The sequence below is a fragment of the Sebastes fasciatus genome, chromosome 6 (assembly GCF_043250625.1).
Source record: "Sebastes fasciatus isolate fSebFas1 chromosome 6, fSebFas1.pri, whole genome shotgun sequence".
Lineage (NCBI taxonomy): Eukaryota > Metazoa > Chordata > Actinopteri > Perciformes > Sebastidae > Sebastes > Sebastes fasciatus.
The window spans coordinates 13,592,455-13,612,247 of record NC_133800.1 but is presented as its reverse complement, the minus strand read 5'-3'; the positions used below and the strand labels follow the sequence as shown (position 1 = coordinate 13,612,247).

The following is a 19,793-nucleotide window of genomic DNA, read 5'->3' as shown; positions in this document are numbered from 1 at the left end:
CTGTTCTGCTGTGTGAAATGACATACAGCAGAGGGCGGATGGAAAGAGGAGACTGACCACAGAAAGAGAGAGGAAATGAATGTGAGATTTATAGTTGGCTCAAATCCACACCATCAGTATCAGATGGCGTGGCACCAGAAAGCCCACATTTTCCATCTTTGCTAATGTAAACTGCTTGTTCCCACCAACTTAATGTAAGTGCAGAATTATTATTGGTCTCCAGTCCAGCCAAGAGAGAAGTATAATGTTTTCATAAATTTCCCCCTGTAGACAAGGATGGGAAGCATGGAGTCATTTCCATGTTTGGATATTTGGAATAACCAAATTTTACCCATGAAATATGGGGATTTAAATGCTAAATTTATCGTGTCGTCTGTGTTCCTTTCCACCCATTTGGAAGCGTGATGTTCATCTGCACAAATTCTCCATACGGCAATGTTTTTCATCGATGTCATCTACATGTCTGTAATTTGTCACCTGTTCTATCAAAGCAATGTAATGCAGACATTATGCCAGGCCTTAGCGGGATAATGTGCCTGTGTTATAGCGCTATTACGAGAGATGCCAGTCCAACCCACTGACTTGAGTCTCATTTGGCATCTGTTTGTTTGATGACTTCCTGGCAGTCGTTCCTCATTTTTCTCCCTCAGCAGCACCTATCCTCCTGTCTTTCTGTGTGGGCTGTGTTCAGCACTGTGTGCCCGTAATGTGAAGTTAAAGCTAGGGTAGAACGTTTATTTTAAAAGCGTTTTTTTGTTATATGTGTTGAAATTCTCTTTACATCCTCACAGCAAACAGTAAATCAAATGCTCTGACAAACAAAAGATACAAATCTTGTATCTGTGGCTGTCGCAGGCCTGAAATAAGCCCGTCCAATCATTTAATTCCACCTGATTGAAATGATTGAAGAGCCCAATGCTGACATGCTAGCTTAGCTGTGAGTACTAACAATAGTCATGTTTCTTAGTTTATGTTCATTATGATAATGATAGGCGTTTTCAAGGGCTGGGTATCAGTGCCTGATTCCTTTGAGGTATCGACCGAAACAACCCTGTACCAAGCAGTATCGATCTTCTCTGTCAAATGATACCTGAAATCGATCTTTTCTGTGCCAAGATCTAGAAGAAGATGACTGTTTTGCTTGCAGCCAATCACCACGAGCGTTCCTCGATTTATTGCGAGGTGTGATTGGCTCACTATCGCAGCAGCTACTTGTACAACCCATACAGCCGGTAATGCCTGCCATACTTTCAACATCTATAGCTTACTCTTGCTGGTTTCTCCAAAGTTGCCTACGCCAGCTTTAATACCACATTGAGCACACTTGTATTCAGACCTCATTCTTACCTGATGGCTTAAATGTCCACTCAGACAGTCACATGCACGGGTACATTTTCCCCAGAACGCAGCCGCGTCTGAAGTTGCCCACTATTCAGACCTTGAGCTTTTCCTTTGTACAATACCCACTCCAGAAAGGAGCTGTATTAAGTCTATTGACAGTGTTTAATAGTTCATGTAACAATCATTTCTCTCTCTCTGAAATTCATGTCTACAGGCAATGTTACATACTCTACACCCTCGCACTAAAGCACTTTTTTAATTGCAGTCAATATTTACTTGTAGCTAGTTTTATTTTTAATAAATACATGAAGCAGCCTGTAATAATCTATAATGCATTTTACATTTAATTATGATTCCATTTTACAAGGAAATGGAATTAAATGAATAAAACAATAGTCTAAATTAGCTGATTAGAAGTTATAGAAAAAAAATGATATTTTTTTCACTGTGGCAGTCCTCAGTAGCTCAGATTGATTTGTCTGGAGGCTCCTATAGTAGATCTTATATTTTTAGGTGTACTGCATTTAGCATAAGAAATATGCTCAAATCATAACATGACAAACTGCAGCCCAACAAGCAACAACAGCTGTCAGTGTGTCAGTGTGCTGACTTGACTATGACTTGCCGCCCCAAACTGCATGTGATTATCATAAAGTGGGCATATCTGTAAAGGGGAGACTCGTGGGTACCCATAGAACCCATTTTCATTCACATAGCTTGAGGTCAGAGGTCAAGGCGGCCCCTTTTGAAAATGGCCATGCCAGTTTTTCTCACCAAAATGTGGTGTTATTTAGCCTCCTTTGCGACATCTGATTCCTTCGGGTTTCTAGTTTTAAATGATACCAGTATCTTCCCTCTAGCTTTGAAATTGAGCCCGTTGCAACCTAAAACTCCCAAGTTGCGTTAATGCGTTAAAGAAATTAGTGAATTTACGTTACCGCGTGAACTTTGACATCCCTAGTGATAATGATTTAAGCTTATCAAAAGATTATAGTGACATGGTCAAGAAGGTTATTAACCAGAATACATTTCACCTAACTACAAACTACATCAATTCCTAAATAATTAACCTACCACCTCTCTGACAGTGTCAAAAACAACTGACTTTTAACTTGAAGTAGCCAACTTAAAGGATAAGGCTGGTGATATTCTATATTTTTCTTATTAGTAAATCCAGTGGAAACCAGCAGTTCATTAGTCCATCTCTTAATAACTTCCCAAGCTCCCCAGCCTATCTGTGGCTCTCAGCTCCAAGCCTATTCATTCCTACTGAAGATGTACATTTTTAAAAAAAGGTCAACATTTTAACAAGGATGAGAAGTTTCCTAAAACAGCAAGGTACTGTATTTTTTAGCAAGCGTTACTAAAACAGGAGTTAATGGTGCATTTGTAAGAGGGAGTCTTTCCAGAAGCAGGACGGTGTATGTGGTATTTAATCAAAATAAACTAGAAGTGCTCATGTTCATGGTAATGAAGGAAAATTTTTTTCAGCGAGTGCAACAGTGTGGCTCATTGATGTGTTTTTAATGGCTTTTGGACAACAATAGAGGTCTATGACACAGAGGAATAAGCTATACCGTATAAGCCTTTGGATACACAAGCAATACTTGTTAGTATAATCAAATAATCGTTTAGGAATTGTTGAAATATAGAATATCACATGCCTTTTCCTTTAAGTCTCTCTCTCTCTCTCTCTCTCTCTCTCTCTCTCTCTCTCTCTCTCTCTCCCATATGGTGACACGGTGAAGCCACCAAATGTTTATTTTTTTCCCACATCACACATGGACCCATCAATCAGTCTTTAGGCCATGCATTTGCTTGTACGTGCACAAACACACACAGATGCTGATCAACCTTGAATGTGTCTTGAGTGTTTTCATCTGTTTGGCACTTCTCCCTGACAGGGATGTTCTGGCTCCTGACACGCCAGCTAGATTTGATTTGTACTGCTTGTTTTCACGAGCAGAAGTGTGTGTATATATATGTTTGTATTTGTGTGTGTATTTATGAATTGTCTAATACTAGCCTGGATCCCTACTGCAGCCACAGCCTAACCTTCTTTTTAACTGCACCGTATGTCCTTGGAACAAAGGCCATTGCTTCCAATTCATGAAGTTGTGCATTCGTGGGGCCACGTTGTCCTTGTGAACATATGTGAAGGTGTATATGTGTCTCTGTGTGAGTCTAATACCTTGCCTGACGCAGCTAAGTTAAAGTGCAGCATTTCGAAGGAAAGGGCAGCTCATAGCCAACGCTCTCCTCGCTCTGCCTCCGTCTGTAAATCTGCCAGTGAAAACCTATTAATTATCTCCTAGAAGGACCTGCTAGCTGGCTGGCCATCACTAGCTGTCACTTTTTATGAGTTTTCTCCTCTCTCTCTGCTGGTGCATTTTGTTGAAGGGCCGTGCTCCAACTGCAACATTTAGCCTCCTTTGCTTTTCATGTGGGCATGGGCATGACCAATGAAAACACATTTTTAACTCATCTGTCAGATCGCTCTCTGCTGGATTTGAACAGCACTGTGTATTGGGTTTAGAGCTATATAATAAATTAACTTTCTTTCATTCTCCTTACCATTAACCCCCCTTACAACTTGTCCTAATTTGGGTGATTCATTTTAATCAAGGTTAATGAATTTCTCAATATTTCATAAGCACTGCAACTTTCAACCCGTTCTGTTTCCCGACCCATGAGCAGCGTGGGGCGAGCACGTCAGAATGATTAGTGACATCGTCATAAAACACTCCCGGTGGAAATAGTGCTGGGTTCTTCTCATTTAGAGAACTTAAAACCTGCCATTTCAAAATAATCACACAGAGGTAACGCAGGAGTCGAGAGGTTCCTGGTCAAGTTGAAAGTGCTGTATTTTAAAGGACAGGCCAACACTTCTCTCTCTACACCTCCGTCTGTAAATCTGCCAGGAGAAACCTATTAATTATCTCCCAGAAGGACCTTTCTAGCAGGCTGGCCGGTACTAGCTGTCACTTTTTATGAATTCTTCTCTACTGCTGCACTTTGAGGAGGGTCCCTACTCCAACATTTGGCTGTAGAGAACTTCTCCTGTAATTCAGCCCAGTTTTATGACCTCTTGGATTTCCAGGAGAGGCAGAGGAAGGAGAGAAAAAGGATTTGGCTTTGTTGAGATTCTTTAGAGTTGGAGTATTTTCTTTCCTTTTGATAGCTATTCATGCATCGAAGCCAACTATACTAAATGTTGCGAGTTGATGCGAGGCGTAAGTCTGCTGGGAGGACATTTAGTTGTTCTGATTTATTCGTATTTGATGTTCTTTCTTTGTGAGATTTTTGGACGCGGCTGATGGGTGTGTGTTTGTTTTGTATGCAGGAGAGTGCCAAAGCTGCCCTGAAGATGAAAGACTGCCAAATGACTGACCGCGCAACACAGACAGAACACATGGGGCCAGAGGTGAGATACACACAAACCACACGCACCCTCTCTCTTTTGCTCTGTCAGACACAAACACACAAACAATCTGCGCTGCATTTCTAGCACTGGAAATGTGCTTTTATGCAAGAACGCCTGAATCTATAAGATTACAAATCACTAAATGAAGCTAACAAAAATCTTCATTGCAAGCCGCTTCCTTCTCTATCCTCTTACTTTGTTATCCTATCTGTGTGTTTTATGCTGAGCCACAGCCGCCATCCCCCACCCTTCCTTCCTTCCTTCTTTTCTTTCCCATCGCTTTAAGAGAATCTTTTTTCACATTGAGCTAAAGCTCTAATCCATCTTACTCATTCTAAAGATGTTGTACTGCAGTGACATTCATATTATAGTCCACTACCGGCCCTTCCCCTCCTTCCTCCAATTCCCACAGTGCTGAGAGAGGGTGCTGTGCTGCTTACTACCTACAGCAGGCCCTCGACTTGGCCTCCTTGGTTTCACGTGGGGCTGACAGTATGGGAACGCAGCAGAGCTAATGGATGACTGTCTAAAAATGGCTGCCTGTAACTCGGTTTGGGGGCTGTTTCTCTGTTTCTCATTTCCTTCTTTTAAAGCTCTTTTTTCTTCTCCTCTGAGAGTTCTTTCATACCTTTAATCCTGCTGCGTATAAAGTTGGCAAGAAGCATTGTTAAAGGAGGAATGCTGTGTCATTGTGCGAGCGAGTGAGTGCACACAATACCCACACTAACATACACTGACTTGTTCAAAGATAATATTTGACTTTTCTCATAAAGTGTCAAAGCACATAACAGAAATAAGACTTTCCCTCTTTTGACTTTCATATATGTGCTGCAGAACGGCAACCTTTCCACCACTGTGCTGTAATTACTGGCTACACAGAGCACTTACTTGATATTCTTGCACTTGGATGCAGAGATTTAGTAAAAGATTGTCATTTGCTTTATAGCACTGAGATTCATCCACATATGATCAGCGTTAAAATCATGGTAAATCACATTGGCACCTTTTATTCCCTCCAGAAAAGTGCTCTTCCTATTATAATGCACTCACAGTTTCACAATGGAGTAGAAAATCCTGAGGAGAGTCCCGTACTGTAACTATAAAATAAACTATCGGTTAAATGAACAATTATGATTCTGCTAATCCACATTATGTTGTTCATTACAACCACAGGTCTATTGCCAGTAAAAGTACTGAGCTTCAGGTGCTAAATTTGCCAGACCCCCTTGGAAACAGGGAGATGGTCCTGAGTTTGTTCTCTGACAGAAAACGAGAAGGTTTTATTGTCATGAGTGAACATTTCTTGTCCAGTTCATCTTGACAGTGTCATTGCCTCTAAAACTTCGAACTTTGTTTGGTTATTTTGCAACGTCCTGGTGGTGACGGAACAAGATCTGATTCAGGTTTTCACTGTGGATTTGGTGTGTGTATCTGTGCTTTAACAAAGTGCACCACGCAAATTAGAGAATGAATAGGACTTTACAGTTGTGGATGAGGGTTGCTGGTAAGAACCAGATGTTAATCTTTACTATACCTTGCTGGAATTATTATAATACAGAAATATAACTGTATTGAGATTATTGATATGCAATATTTGTGTCTATTGTTAAAATAATGTAAAATATAAGTGAAACAGACAAGGATAACATGCTTATTTTAACAGAGGTTTGTGTGATTTTTAGAAAGTTCTATGTGGGTTCAATTTAGTTCATCGTCACTGTGCAACAGGTTTGCACAACAAAATGCAGTTGTAGTCCCATTTTGCTACATAAGACAAACAAAAAAAGCAAAAATATATTTTTGTATGGTGGAGTGTGGAGGATGAGTTGATGAGTCTCACAGCCTGAGGAAAGAAGCTGCTCTGAAGTCTGGTGGTACGGCAGCGGATACTTTTATATCACTTGTCAGACGGCAGCGGGGTGAACAGGCTTTGGCTGGGGTGGGTATTGTGTCCCCCAACTAGCATCTTAAAAAAACCCAAAACACAGATTCACTTTGCGCAGTGCACTATTGACCAGGTCCACACAGGCGGGCTGTAGATGGTGAATCGTGACACCAAAAATTGCAATGCAGCGCTGGATTGCTAGCGACACTCCCCCTACTTTGTTTCTTCTGCGGTGCAAGATGAGTCACAAATACAGGTGCAGGCCATGAAAACGGCTCAGTGTGCCTCCCAAAAATTCCCCTTTGCTGACTGCGTGCGTCTGCATGACGTTACAGCCCTCAATCCTATCATTTTTATGATAACTGTCATCATTCTTCCTTTATCAGTTTTTTTCTTTTCCTATGTTTTAAGTTTCCCCCTCTGTCTCTTTCTTTCCACCACTTTCTCACACATCCACACACATTAACACACACACACACACACACACTCAGCCTTAGATATGTCTGCGCTGTGCTCCATTTGCCATCACCGACTAATGCATTTCTCATAATGTAGCCTGAAATGGTCTCACATAATTGTATATTTGTCGGTACTGGAGGCTACAGCGAGGAAAGGTGTGGGTTTTTGTGTGCAGTATGTGTTAGTGTGCACATTTGTATGCCTGCCCATGTGTTTGTCATTGCCTGTGTGTATGCCCATGTGTGTGTGTGTATGTGTGTGTGCTGGTTTTGTGAAGCAGCCATTAGTCCTGGCCTTGGACAGAAAAGTCAATAAAATGCTGTTAAAGGTGTCAAAGTAACTCCAGTCAAAGAGGTTGCATTTATACCTCCGACATTATAATTCATTCAATAATCTGGTTGTTTGTGTGTTTTTATGTGTTGACATGCCTCATGTGGCATAATTCGCACATTAGTAAGATGACGCCACTAACAGAGCATGCATTTAGTTAAACTACTTTGTTTTACATAATAACTCTTTGCCCAGACGTTTTTTTTCTCAGGACAAAAAAACCCAGAGAAAAAGCTGGACTGTGACAGGTATTTTTATGTTGTTTGATACCCTCAGTTTTGGTATTATTATTATTATTATTATTAGTTTTTTTAATACTGTTTTTATTGTGCTTTTAATAATTGAAACTTGTAAAACACAACTCTCCACACGAGAGGCCGTACAAAGTATAAGAATTATCATTATTTATAATAAACAATCTGTAATATAATACAAATGTACTCTTACCAACAGAAAATAATAAGAATAATAAAAAGTAAAAAAAACAATATATATATAATATTAAATGATAAAGAATGATACTGAATAGAATAAAAGTTAAAAAAAATTATGAAAATAAAAAGGGGGATGGATGCCTATTAACCTTGTCAATGAACCAAATGGTGTATTCTGTAGAGGGTCTGTCTGAATTCTGTTTCTATAATCAAGTGTGATTAAAGAGTAAGAGGGAAAGACATATTCATATTTGTTAATGTTTCAGACTTAACACCTGAGGTACTTCCAAAAATATAAACAGTTTGAGCCGTTGAACCACTTTTCTGGTGGATTCTGGTAGTGTGTGAAAATGAGGTGACTGGATACATGAATAAGAAACGCAAAGTAGCAGTTGTACAATTGTCTTATCTTAATACAAAGTAATAAGAGTGAGGGTTGAATTGGCTTGACCTTCTTCACTTCACCGTGAAGTAAACTGAGGACCGTGTGTGTGTCCAAAACGCTGTCTGTCTTAATAAGATTTCAATTTCAGCTAGTCAGTGCAAACAATGCTAAATAACAGTAAAAGTCACACCAATTAAGGGAAATAACCACACTAAAGGTGAAACCAAATACAATTGATGTAGCCTGCTTATTGTCACATACCTCTATTTTTCCTCTGGTCTCAACATCTAAATGAAGCGATATTACTCCTAATCAGAGTCCATATATCATCCAGGCTGCCTGCAGCATCTTAAGGATGCGGCTTGTATGTCAACCTACTTACATGATGTTAAGTCTCCTTTGGCGATCCTCTGATTGTCAAAGTCTTGAGGGGGAGTCGGTGTTTGATCCTGTCCACGAGTTCTGGTAATCTTTTTTCTTGACACTGATTAATTTCAATTAATTTAATTAAAACTAATTTCAGACACCTTGATTTGCCTCAACAGGAGGGAAGCAAGAAAGATGCTCTGTATTACAGTACAGTGTGTATGAGAAGGGATTTAATCTTTGAAAGTACACTCAATTATATCACCTCTTTGAGGTGAAGTGGTTTGATTAATTTGCAGGTAATCATTGGAATTCAAGTAGTGCCGCGTAAGTGTCTCATCTACTCTGCAGGTGGAAAACAGCACGATATTAGCATACCAGATATACGGTATGGTCCATTAGAAAAAGAATACACAAATATGAACTGAACAAGCTCAGTCTCAGAGTGTTGGAAGTATGTTGGAGGTATCATATTATCCCCACACTCCTTTAATAGTGTCTGGTCACAATAACCTTATCCTCCTAATGCAGTGCGTCCAACTTTATGAATTCTGGCCACTACTCCACCGTATGGCATAGCTATCTATTATAAAACCAGTTCCCAGCTATAGAGTCCTCCATATGCTCAGGCCCCTTGAGTAGATGGGCTCTTAATTAGAGGAGCAGCTGGCTGCCCGCTAGCAAGCTAGGCTAGCAGCACAGGTGACTTAACTCAGCAGTAGCTACAGCATGTGTGGCCTGATTTGAGCCTCCCCCCTCCCCTCCCATGTGTGCTCGCCTGTGTGTATTAAACAGAGAGAGACACTGAGTGTGTGTGTCCATGTGTGTTTGCGAGTGTGTGGGAGATGCTGCAGCGTGGAGCAGGCCCTATATAGGTTAGCTACCCCAGTGCATCGAGGACAGTCGGCTAGCAACAGAAAGTGTGTCTACAAGTGGGGCAGCTATTTCTACTGCTTCTGCCACTTCGCGAGGTCGACCATCTCACTCATCCTCTCTCCCTCTTCCTCTCTCCCTTTTTTTTGGAACGTCCTCCTACTTTTCCTCACTCAGTTGTCCTCCTACTTCTGTTCTACCTGCTTTTGTTCGCTGATCCCTGAAAGTGCAGAAGTTATGTTTCAGAAGTTCCTCTCCTCACCTCACCAAGGTTTCGAGGCCTCCAGGAATCCATCAGGGATTCTCCTGCCCTGGTTTCCCCACCGTCCGACACTCTGTCCTAGGGACAGTTCCTGGCTCTCAACTTGCCTCAAAGTTTTTCTCTCATTCTACTTTAACCGGACTACCGTGTGTTGCTGAGCGGAAGGTCCAGAAAAGTCAAAGTTATTTGGATTGCACACCTCGCTCCGCACTGACACGTCACATTGTGCTCTCAAATTATTGTTTGCATGAATTTGAGTTCAGATTAAATGACAGCTGAGGTGCTCATCTTGTTAGTTCTCACAGCTATAGTTAATAAATGGAAACAGACTGTGTTCTCAAAGCTATCACAAATAATGGACCATTTTGCATTTATCACACACCTATATTCTCCATTCCTCATATAGTAATTCAATTTCTTGATTTCTGCATAGTTAAATCAATTTGAAGATGCAGTGTAGTGAAAAAACTGTAGGGCCTCTCAATCCACCAGATGTTAGTCCAGTCATTGTGGCCTTCTTCACCTGTAAATAAAGCCAAACCTGATTTAAATTTTTGGTATGAAGGCAAATTACAGATAATTAAATTACATATTAGTGAGAATGCTGAAAAAGTGAATGCATGATAAAGCTTTGTGAATATGATCTATTTAAATGTTCAATCCTCAAATGTAATAAAAGCATACACACATACTGTAATACATATTGGAAGATTATTTTAGTAATTTGACTCTATGTAGATTAACAGTCTTAAGTTATATGCACAATAGAGGGCTTTACATATACATATATGCACATGATATTCTGGGACCTTGTGAAGCGAGCTGCTATAAGGAAGATCCAGATATTATCCACCTGCAGCTGGCAAGTGGCAGTGTAGTGAGAAGGCCCGACACAAATTGAAAAGTGTGGACCAGCATCCATTTTTCTGTTCTGCACTTAAAGATTTCTCCTCTTTCTGTCAGCGTGCCAACATAGAGATGGCAGGTAAGGTCTAAGGGAAACTGAGAAAGAGTAAGACAGAGAGGGAAAAAAAAGAGGGGGGTTGGAGAGAAAAGGCGAGAATCTATTTTATGTCCCGCAGAGACTCTTAAGAGCTGGAGGTATGGTGGCTGTTTGAAAGTTTTTTAGAGGGGATTGAATCGATTGAGATTGCTTTCTTTCAGCAAGCTAATTTCATGGGCATTCTTAAAAGGAACATTTTATGGGGGGAATCAAAAGCTCTTGATGGTTAGCTCTCTCTTGTTCCCCTTCTCGCTCTGTCTTTCTCACTCTCTTCTCTGTCGTTTTCTATTCTCCCTAGATTTGTGCAACTTTACTTTTTTTTTGCCTCCCTTTTTAGCTGCGACCAGCAGCTCTGTAGCTCGCTCTGTCGGTCCACAACAATGTCCCCACCCATTGGCGGCCGCAGTTTTCGACCTAGGAAGCTGAAATTTGCCAAGGAGGTCAAGTGTTTGTGAGGTTGTGTGTGTGTGAATGCATGAACACATTAATGCATGCACTTATGTGATCGCAGCTATTGCAAATTTGCACTTGTTTCTGTCATTTTTTCCTGGCTTAAACCCCACCCCTCTCTTCAACCCTCTCTCTTTAGTAGCTTCTGAAAAGAGTGAGAGGACAGTATTACAGTTTAGGACAGTATTACATTTGAATGGAGAAGCATATAAGTAGATCATACATATTCTTCCCTCTTTGTCTCTCATACTGCTTTTCTTCTCTCTCCGTCTCAAAAGAAGTACACGGAGGTATAAAGTGACATTTTATGTGCAGAAGGAATCATCTCTTTGGGTTAGATAACTCAGTTTATTTATGGAAACTTGTTTTGACCTATACCTTAAATATCTGACGATCCATCATTATAAACTGTGAAATATGTAAAGATATTAAGGTTAGTAAGTGATTTGATATATACATGTATATATTTTGCAGATAGGGCATCAGATTGTTGTTAGATGGAAGTGAAAAAGAGCTATATGACAAACATTTGACATATTTAGTTGCTGCTACTATATGTAAGAACAACAATTAATTCAACAATATATTTGACTTCATTTTAATGGGTTATGCCTTTTGCAACTAGTCCTCGTTCTAAAAAGCAGATTTATAAGTTTCTGTGATTTCAAAGACTGCTCAGCGCTGTGGCAGGTAACTTATTAGATATGTAAGAAAGCCCAAAACAACTGACAGCTAGTGCCAGGACAGGGCAGTAAAAATAGAGAAAGTATAATCAGATATGTCCCCTTGTGACCCTATAAAAAGCATAAGGTTCAGATGGGAATCTCTGAGCAGAGGACTTGTTTACTCTGCTGACACCGAATCCCAGTGCAGGACAATCCTTTAAAGTTGTCTAGAAAAAAAGAAAGAAAAGAAGCACAAAGAGGCTTCCTTACAGTTTAAAATGAACTATGTGCTTACCATCTGTATAAAAAAAAACAGCTGTTCATTTTTCATCGGAGAGAACTAGTTTTGTACTTTGGGTGTTTGGACATTTGTTCTTGCACTTGGATCTTACCAGCCTGTTTTTCTGGTTAGATCATCATCTGGTGTGTCCTCACCTGGCCAGTAGACCTTTTCTGTTCTTCATCCTTGTGGTCTTTTATCTGGAATCGAAAAACAACATGTGTGATATATCATGTTATAAGAGTCTTTATTTGCAAATCATCATGCCTAATATCCTTTCATCAAAAATGTGTCGTAACTGTCAGTAAATATCACTTTGATAGTACTGTGTCATAGGAACTGAGGTCAGAAAGAGATTTTTCAGGCTTTAAACATTGATAAGCTTTATAATGCAAATGAACGAGTAGATAATCTGAATTTAGCCTTGCTACATCACCATGAATGCTTCTTAATAAATAAAGGTGCTAAATTCGATATCCAGAGCATTAATATTGCAGCAAACAACTATTTGCTATATAAAGATATAGTGGAGTAACGTCTACAGTCCTGTCCGACGGGGGCGGCGTTGAAGAGTAGCACCCAACATCCGATTCCTCCTCAGGTAGCGCTGTCATCACTTTCGCCATTATTTTCACTGTTTAGCGCTGTTAGCACCCAATATTTAGGACCTTTAAAAGTGCAGTCAGTGATTCTAATAACAAGCTGTCTGTTCTGTGTGAGTGCTGAAAAAAAAAAATCTGGTGTTCATACACAGGCCTGGCTCTGTAAATGGGAAACACAACACTATTCCAGCCAATCAGCAGGGGCAGTTTGTGCTCAGGAAAGAGGAAAGGCAGTGGGAGCGAGAGGAATGGTAAATCTGGAGGGGGGGTGTTTGTTTGTGTTTGTTTGGGTGTTGAGGTCAAATATCAACGATCTTTATCATAATCGCTGACTCCACCTGCTTACAAAAGCTTTCCCATTCAGTAGCAGTAATGTCTCCGGCTAACTCGTGCCACCTTTCAGCTGTGTGAAAATGAACACTACAAACTAAAGCAGAACTGCCATCGATTCTTTTTCTTTCGCCTTTGTTCCGGGGATGTTTTTGTCCGGTGGCTATTGATCCAGAGGGTCAGGGGAAAAAGAAGGCTTTGGTTTGGCTTGCCTTTACTTATGTCCAGCTATTATTGCAGTGTACGGTAGTGACACGGATCATGTTCAGCAGGCCCCCTGTTGAGAAAGCACTCCTAATGAGCGCCACTAGTTGGTCTTTACGTATCTCCCTGGAACTGGGGAACCCTGAATCAATATGTATGATGACATACATCATATGAACCTGCGTCATCAGTGCTCTCCACGCCTGAGCCAATTTAAGCAGGAGGATGGAGGGTCCAGTGCTGATTGTGACTATGTAGGTCTCCAACTCCTATTCCTGTAAACTAGATCATTTTGTTCAGCCGTAGTCCTTACTGAGTAATGGTGCTGCTAAGGATAGAAATAAGAAAGAAAGATAGAGAGAAAGAGGAGGAGATGAGGGCTGAGCACGAGAGAGGCAGTTTTCTGCCCTACTTAGAGTTTTTATACATTCTTCTTTTTATGTCTGTCAGTCTTCTTGTCCCTCCATCCTTCTTCCCTTTCTTCTATAAATTTTATGATTTCCCTAATCCTTCTTTTCTTCCCCTCTCTTCCTCTCTCCATAAAAATGCTCTTGATTTTCATGTCTTTCTTTCTGCACACATCCATTTTCTTTGCTCTGATCTCTCTCCATCTTCATATTGTTCCTCCTTTCTCTGTACCTTACCACCTTTTCCCCTCTGCCCTCTGTCTTCATCCCCCCTTTCCCTATCATCTTATTCTTCTTGCTTTTAGACTGCATGTCCTTCTGCTCAAACATCTTTCTTTTCCTATCTTTCTCCTATTTCCTTCCATCGTCTGTCTTTCTTTCTGTCTTTGTCTCTTTCGCATGTTTCTCACCCTTTCACTCCTTGACATCGTTTCGCTATGCCTCCCTACATCTTCATCTTTATGGTCGGCCTTTCACCTGTAGACCTCTCCGTTCACATTGCCTCCCTCCCTCTTCTCTCTCCTCTCCTTTATTACCGTTAGTCTTTCGCCCTGCCTTGCCCCTCCCTGTCATAGCTCATCTTCTATTACAGTTTCTCTCCAACTCTTGTTAACCCTCTCCTCTCCTCTCCTCTCCTCTCCTCTCCTCTCCTCTCCTCTCCTCTCCTCTCCTCTCCTCTCCTCTCCTTTCCTTTCCTCTCCTCTCATCTCCTCTTATTAACTGTCGGGTGTGTTTATTAGCTGATCCAATTCAGTTCTTGTTCTGTTATTTAAAGCTAGGGTCGGTAATGTTAGCAATATTACGCTAGATTTGATAAGTTATCCAACTGAAAAACCCAACCCAGTGTTGCCAACTCTTTTCCAACGAAAGTAGCTAGCAGCACTAGCTCCAAAAGTCCCAAAATTTGGACCGAATGAAATAACTGGACGGGCTTGTTACAGTCCTGCAACAGCCAAAGTTGTAGTTTAAGTAATACAACTAATATTTAAAATCAACTAACAAGACTAACTCCATTAAGGCCTGTTTAGCAGTCAAAAGTATCGTTAACTCAAGATTATTTAACAATATTACTTTACATTAAGGCAGTAAAAGATTAACAATACAGTGCGTTTAAATGTCCACTTACAGTAAAGTTCAGCTCTGGAGCAGACCTTCATATTGAGGCTAAAGGACAAATACTGCTGGCCCATTAATATGCAGTCAGCACTATGCAGACACCATATTGAACTCCTCAAAATTAATTACTATTACAGTAGCAGGATAATAAATTATCATTTAAATGCAAGTTTATAGACCAACTGTGTTTTCTCTGGTGTATTAAAAGAGGATGCGGTGTTTACTAATTATATTTCTTCATGCAGTTTGTTTCACTGTTTTGTAATTCAAAATAATTAGTAACCGGAACACAGCATTGCCAGCTGGGACAATATTATTAAATCTAACAAAGATGGAAATACTGTTATTTGGGCATTGTGTATACATGTTTGCTCAGCTTCCAAAAAATGATGTCCTTGTCTCATGGCTTCTATGCTGTGGAATCAGTGTAACATTTGTAGTTTTTGGCAAGCAAATGGCAGTGTGGGAACATAAAGAACAAACCACTGGTATTTATAAACCCTGTACTTTGCTGCGGTGTCACCCACTAGCTCTATTTTTTCCTTCTGTTCATCAAAACTGGTGTCAATGACGCAAAGCACCTTACACTTTTCATCAATATTAGAGAAAGGAGGGAAGTGAAACCTTGTTCAGTGTGTAGCCTGTGCACATTACCAGGTCTTTTCATAGACACTAGCAGACTGTAGCTGTGAGTGAGTGAATGCGTGAATGAAATTGTACTAATAACAGTGAGATCATGTGTCTACAGATGATGTAGTGATGCAAGGGTTGACTCTCAACCAGGGTTTGAAATTAAGTGTTTTCCTCACCTGCAACTGTGGCAGGTCACTGAGCATTTCTACCGACCACTCGTGTCTGTCTTGTCTGCCACGTCTGAAATCTATGTAGAACGCTTTAGAATTATAAACACTGGGTCGGTGGTACCAGACAGTAGAAATGTGGAATATATCACATAACCTTAATCCCTGGATATTTTTAATTTAGGAATTGCTTTTTAAAAATAATATTTCTGAATATACGGGAAACCTATCTGCCATGGTGGCAGGTGATCTTTTACCTGCCACAGCCAACATTTACACTGTATTTGGCAGGGGGAAGGTGCTTATTTCATTCCCTGCCCTCAACCCACGGGTCCCGCAAGTCAGACGGGCTCGGGTAAGCTTAAGTAGAAAATATCACGGGTTCGGGCGGGTGGGTCAAAAAGTGACCGGATAAGTTATTAATAACTTGCAAAAACATGCATGCAATAGTCCACCTTCTACCTTCTCTTCCTCTCTCTCTGTCACTCTCTCTCCCTCAAACACACTCACACACACGCACACACACACACACGCACGCGCACGCACGCACGCACGCACGCACACACACACACACACACACACACACACACACACACACACACACACACACACACACACACACACACACACACACACAGCGGCGCTCAGTCCTTGTATTTATTTGTTCACTTTGCAAAGACCTGTTTGCAGTTATTTACACAGAATGAGAAATGACAGTCTGCCACTGATAAATAGACATTAGCGGGCAGGCAGTGTTGGAGCTTGATTTGTCTCCATTCCCTCTTTCTTTTCTTTTTTTTGACAAACAGAAAGATATTTATTGAATATGCACACATGCCACACCAATCCAGAAATTGGATTCTGATTACAAACACATTCATCACCATCTTTTTCTTTTCTTTTTTTGCTAGACCAAAGCAAGCAAGACTTTATTTATATCGCATATTTAATTCCAAGTGAGAAGGAATGTTTTCTGTCTGCTTTTGAACAGTGTTAATGTTGGAGCGTATGTAATACAATCTGGTAGAGATGTCCGATACTATTTTTTTCCTTCACGATACCGATTCCAATACCGGAACTTGCTGTATTGGCCGATACCGAGTACCGATCCAATACCAGTGTGATTAAAAAAAAGATTTAGTTGTTATTATTTTTTATTATTATTATTATCATTATCATTATCATTATCATTATCATTATAATAATAATAATAATAATAATAATAATAATAAACAGCTGTTTACTACTGACCGTGTATGGATGTGATATGATTAATATCTTTGTTGGATGGCCTGGCTAAGGTTAAATCTTGTAAAACATGAACAAATACATACAGAGAATGAATGTAATAGAACTTTCTTTTATTATTCAGTTTTACTTTTTGAATTTTCCACTGTGAAATATTGCCAAATGGCTGACATTTTCCTCGCTCTGACTACCGTTACCATTACACTGTCCGCTAGCCCCGCACTGCTGTTGTTTGCTATTGTTTACCTGACAAACTATCTGCAATCACTTCTTCTTCACTGCTCTACAACAGCAGTTGCCAGTGGCAGCCATGATACATCCAGGGCGACAGCACAGTGAAGGCTACTGTTTTGGAGCGACGAAGAACAATTGATTTCCGTTTAAGCAAGTTGATTTTTTTCTGGGTTAGTAAATGATGGTATCGGATCGGCCCATAGACTGGCTTACTCGCCAATACCTGATCCCAAATTTTGGGCAGTATTGGACGCATTTCCGATACTGGTAGCGATATCAGAACGACTCTACAATTTGGCAAAGTCTTCAAGGAGCTATGACTATAAAAACTAAAAGCCACTCCAGTTCAGGTACTGTACTGTGGAGCAAGAACTAAAATGTGATCAAAGTTAATTTCAACTTTCCATCAAGTTCCCAAGATATACTGAGAATTGTCATCACTTTATATAGGATACTAATGAGGCAATTACTCAGCAAGGAAGTCTTCCCCACTTCTCAAACCTTTTCAGTTCTGATGCTATGATGATCCACTAGAACTCAACTGCACTCAAACCTAATAATACTGGAATAGAATAATACCTTATCATCTTACTTGACCTTCTTGTGAAAGTAAATGCAACAACCTACACTTAAAGGTCACCTATTATGCAAAATGCACTTTTCCATGTCTTTTAAACATCAATATCTGTCCCCAGTGTGTCTACAGGCCACCATAGTATCATAAAAGACCATCCTCTCTCTTTTTCTCCTCCTCCGTTTGTCCGGAAATGGGTGCAGAAAAAAAATTCGCTTTTTTCCTTGTATCCTGACGTCATTAGGGAATGCAAGTCACGTGAGGGTTTCCTGGTCGAACCAGAGAGAACCTTCAGTAGCTGACCCCGGCCCACAGCACGTCACTGTCTCTCCTCCTCAACCTAACTTGAGCAAAGTAGCTCCTACAGTTAGTCTGCAAGAACCAGCAGAACAGGCTTCATGTACTCCCATCATCTAAATATAACATGTTCTTTCACAAAGGCTTTATGTAATTACACTGTTTAAACAGATGATATTTATATATTATATATATTTGATGTCATGCATGTAGAAGAGTACAGGTAGTAAATAGTGACTTGTAAGCAACACAACACATTTCTGTTTCACAGTCAAACTTTATTTGAGTTGACAGATGACAATATTAATTATTCACAGCATTTGTAATCATCTCACCTGTTAGTTAGTTATGTTAACATGGTACAGGAGAAAGTCTTCAGCTCTGGTAAACTATGGTAAGCTAAGCTCCGGTGGTCTGTAGTCATGGTAACACAGAGACAGCTACTACTGTAAATAATATACCATTACTCTGATCTTCCATACATTTATCTTTTAGCAGAAATAATGAACTGACTACTGTTTCACATCTTCTATTTTCCACCCTGATGGTCGCTGTGTTTACACACCGTGTCATAGCGGTAGCATGTAGCTAACCCGTTAGCATGTAGCTACATGCTAACGGGTTAGCTACATGCTACCGGGTTAGCTTTGTATCTCCATGTAAACAGAGCCATCTGCTCTCAGCTGTCTGCTCTCCTCTGGGATGATTCTGTCGGTCATTTCTCACAGATGGATCTGTAAAGACAGACGTAAAACAGAGTGTATGTTTACGGTTTACAGAGTTGATGCATGAGGTAAACACTGAGCTAACTAACAGAGATATAAACAGCATTATTTACCTGAGAGAAACCGACAAGAAAACCTGGAATCTGGACCGCAGATGTTCATCATGTGTCGCCGATTTCTGATCAGATTCCTCCGGTAACGTGCGCTGGGTGAAGTTTCTGGTTTATAAACTTTAAAGTGGTTTATAAACTTTATTCTAGCTCCTCTCTCTCCACTCGTCTCTCTCTCTCTCTCTAGAGAGAGAGAGAGAGAGAGCTTCTCCGGGAGGGAGGGGGAGGGTGACGCTGTTGTTGAGGACGTTTGATTGACAGAAAACGCTGACCAATCAGAGCAGAGTGGGAGGAGACAGAGGCTACAGACACAGAAATCAGCACTTTTGGAAATGGGCTGAAACAGAGGTTATAGAGACATGCTGGAATGCATGATCTGATTGTTTTTTTGAAAAAAAAACTTCAGAGACATGGTTTGGAGGTGTCTGAGACCTATAATAACTAGTTTAAATGGAGTATAATATGTGACCTTTAACAATAATAATAATGCAAGTAAAAAAATTGAAAAGCAGCTCTTAAAAAAAGGTGAAAAGGAAAGAAATTGGTTCCAATGTTCCCATTAAATTATAAGCTTTAGAACTAGCTAATATTAGCTATGTGCTCACATGGTCTACATTACCCAACAGGAGACAGCAGGTGAAGTAACATTTCTTTTATCTTCAGAAATCAACTATGTGTGATTGGCAATAATGGTTGGAATATATTTTTTTTATGCTATTTGTCTTTCTGTTGAAATGTGCTCCGATAGTAGAAGGTGCCACTGGGATGTTGAGAGGTTGTTTCTGTCTTTCCGGTTTAGTAATATTGTTTTTTTTAACGACTGTTAAGGCGACTATTATGGGTTGTTCGTATTTCAGTGGCTTTTCAACTGAGGAGAGGTCCCCTAGCAGACATACAGAAGGGGAGACTGAAATACTGCGATCTACGGTTGAGGATATTTTATGTGCTATATTTGCCCTGAATGTTTGTAAAGGGGGGCAGAGCCAAGA

General features: G+C 40.3%; 1 protein-coding gene across 4 annotated transcripts in view; it reads left to right on the top strand.

Annotated features, from left to right (window-relative positions):
* The window catches only part of ccser1 (coiled-coil serine-rich protein 1), a 147,910-nt gene that overhangs the window by 73,044 nt on the left and 55,073 nt on the right, over positions 1-19,793 (top strand). For all 4 annotated transcript variants that reach the window (XM_074637700.1, XM_074637701.1, XM_074637704.1 and 1 more), the window contains exon 10: positions 4,685-4,765. In XM_074637700.1, the coding sequence (XP_074493801.1) occupies positions 4,685-4,765 (81 nt within the window). The remainder of the gene's footprint in view (positions 1-4,684; positions 4,766-19,793) is intronic.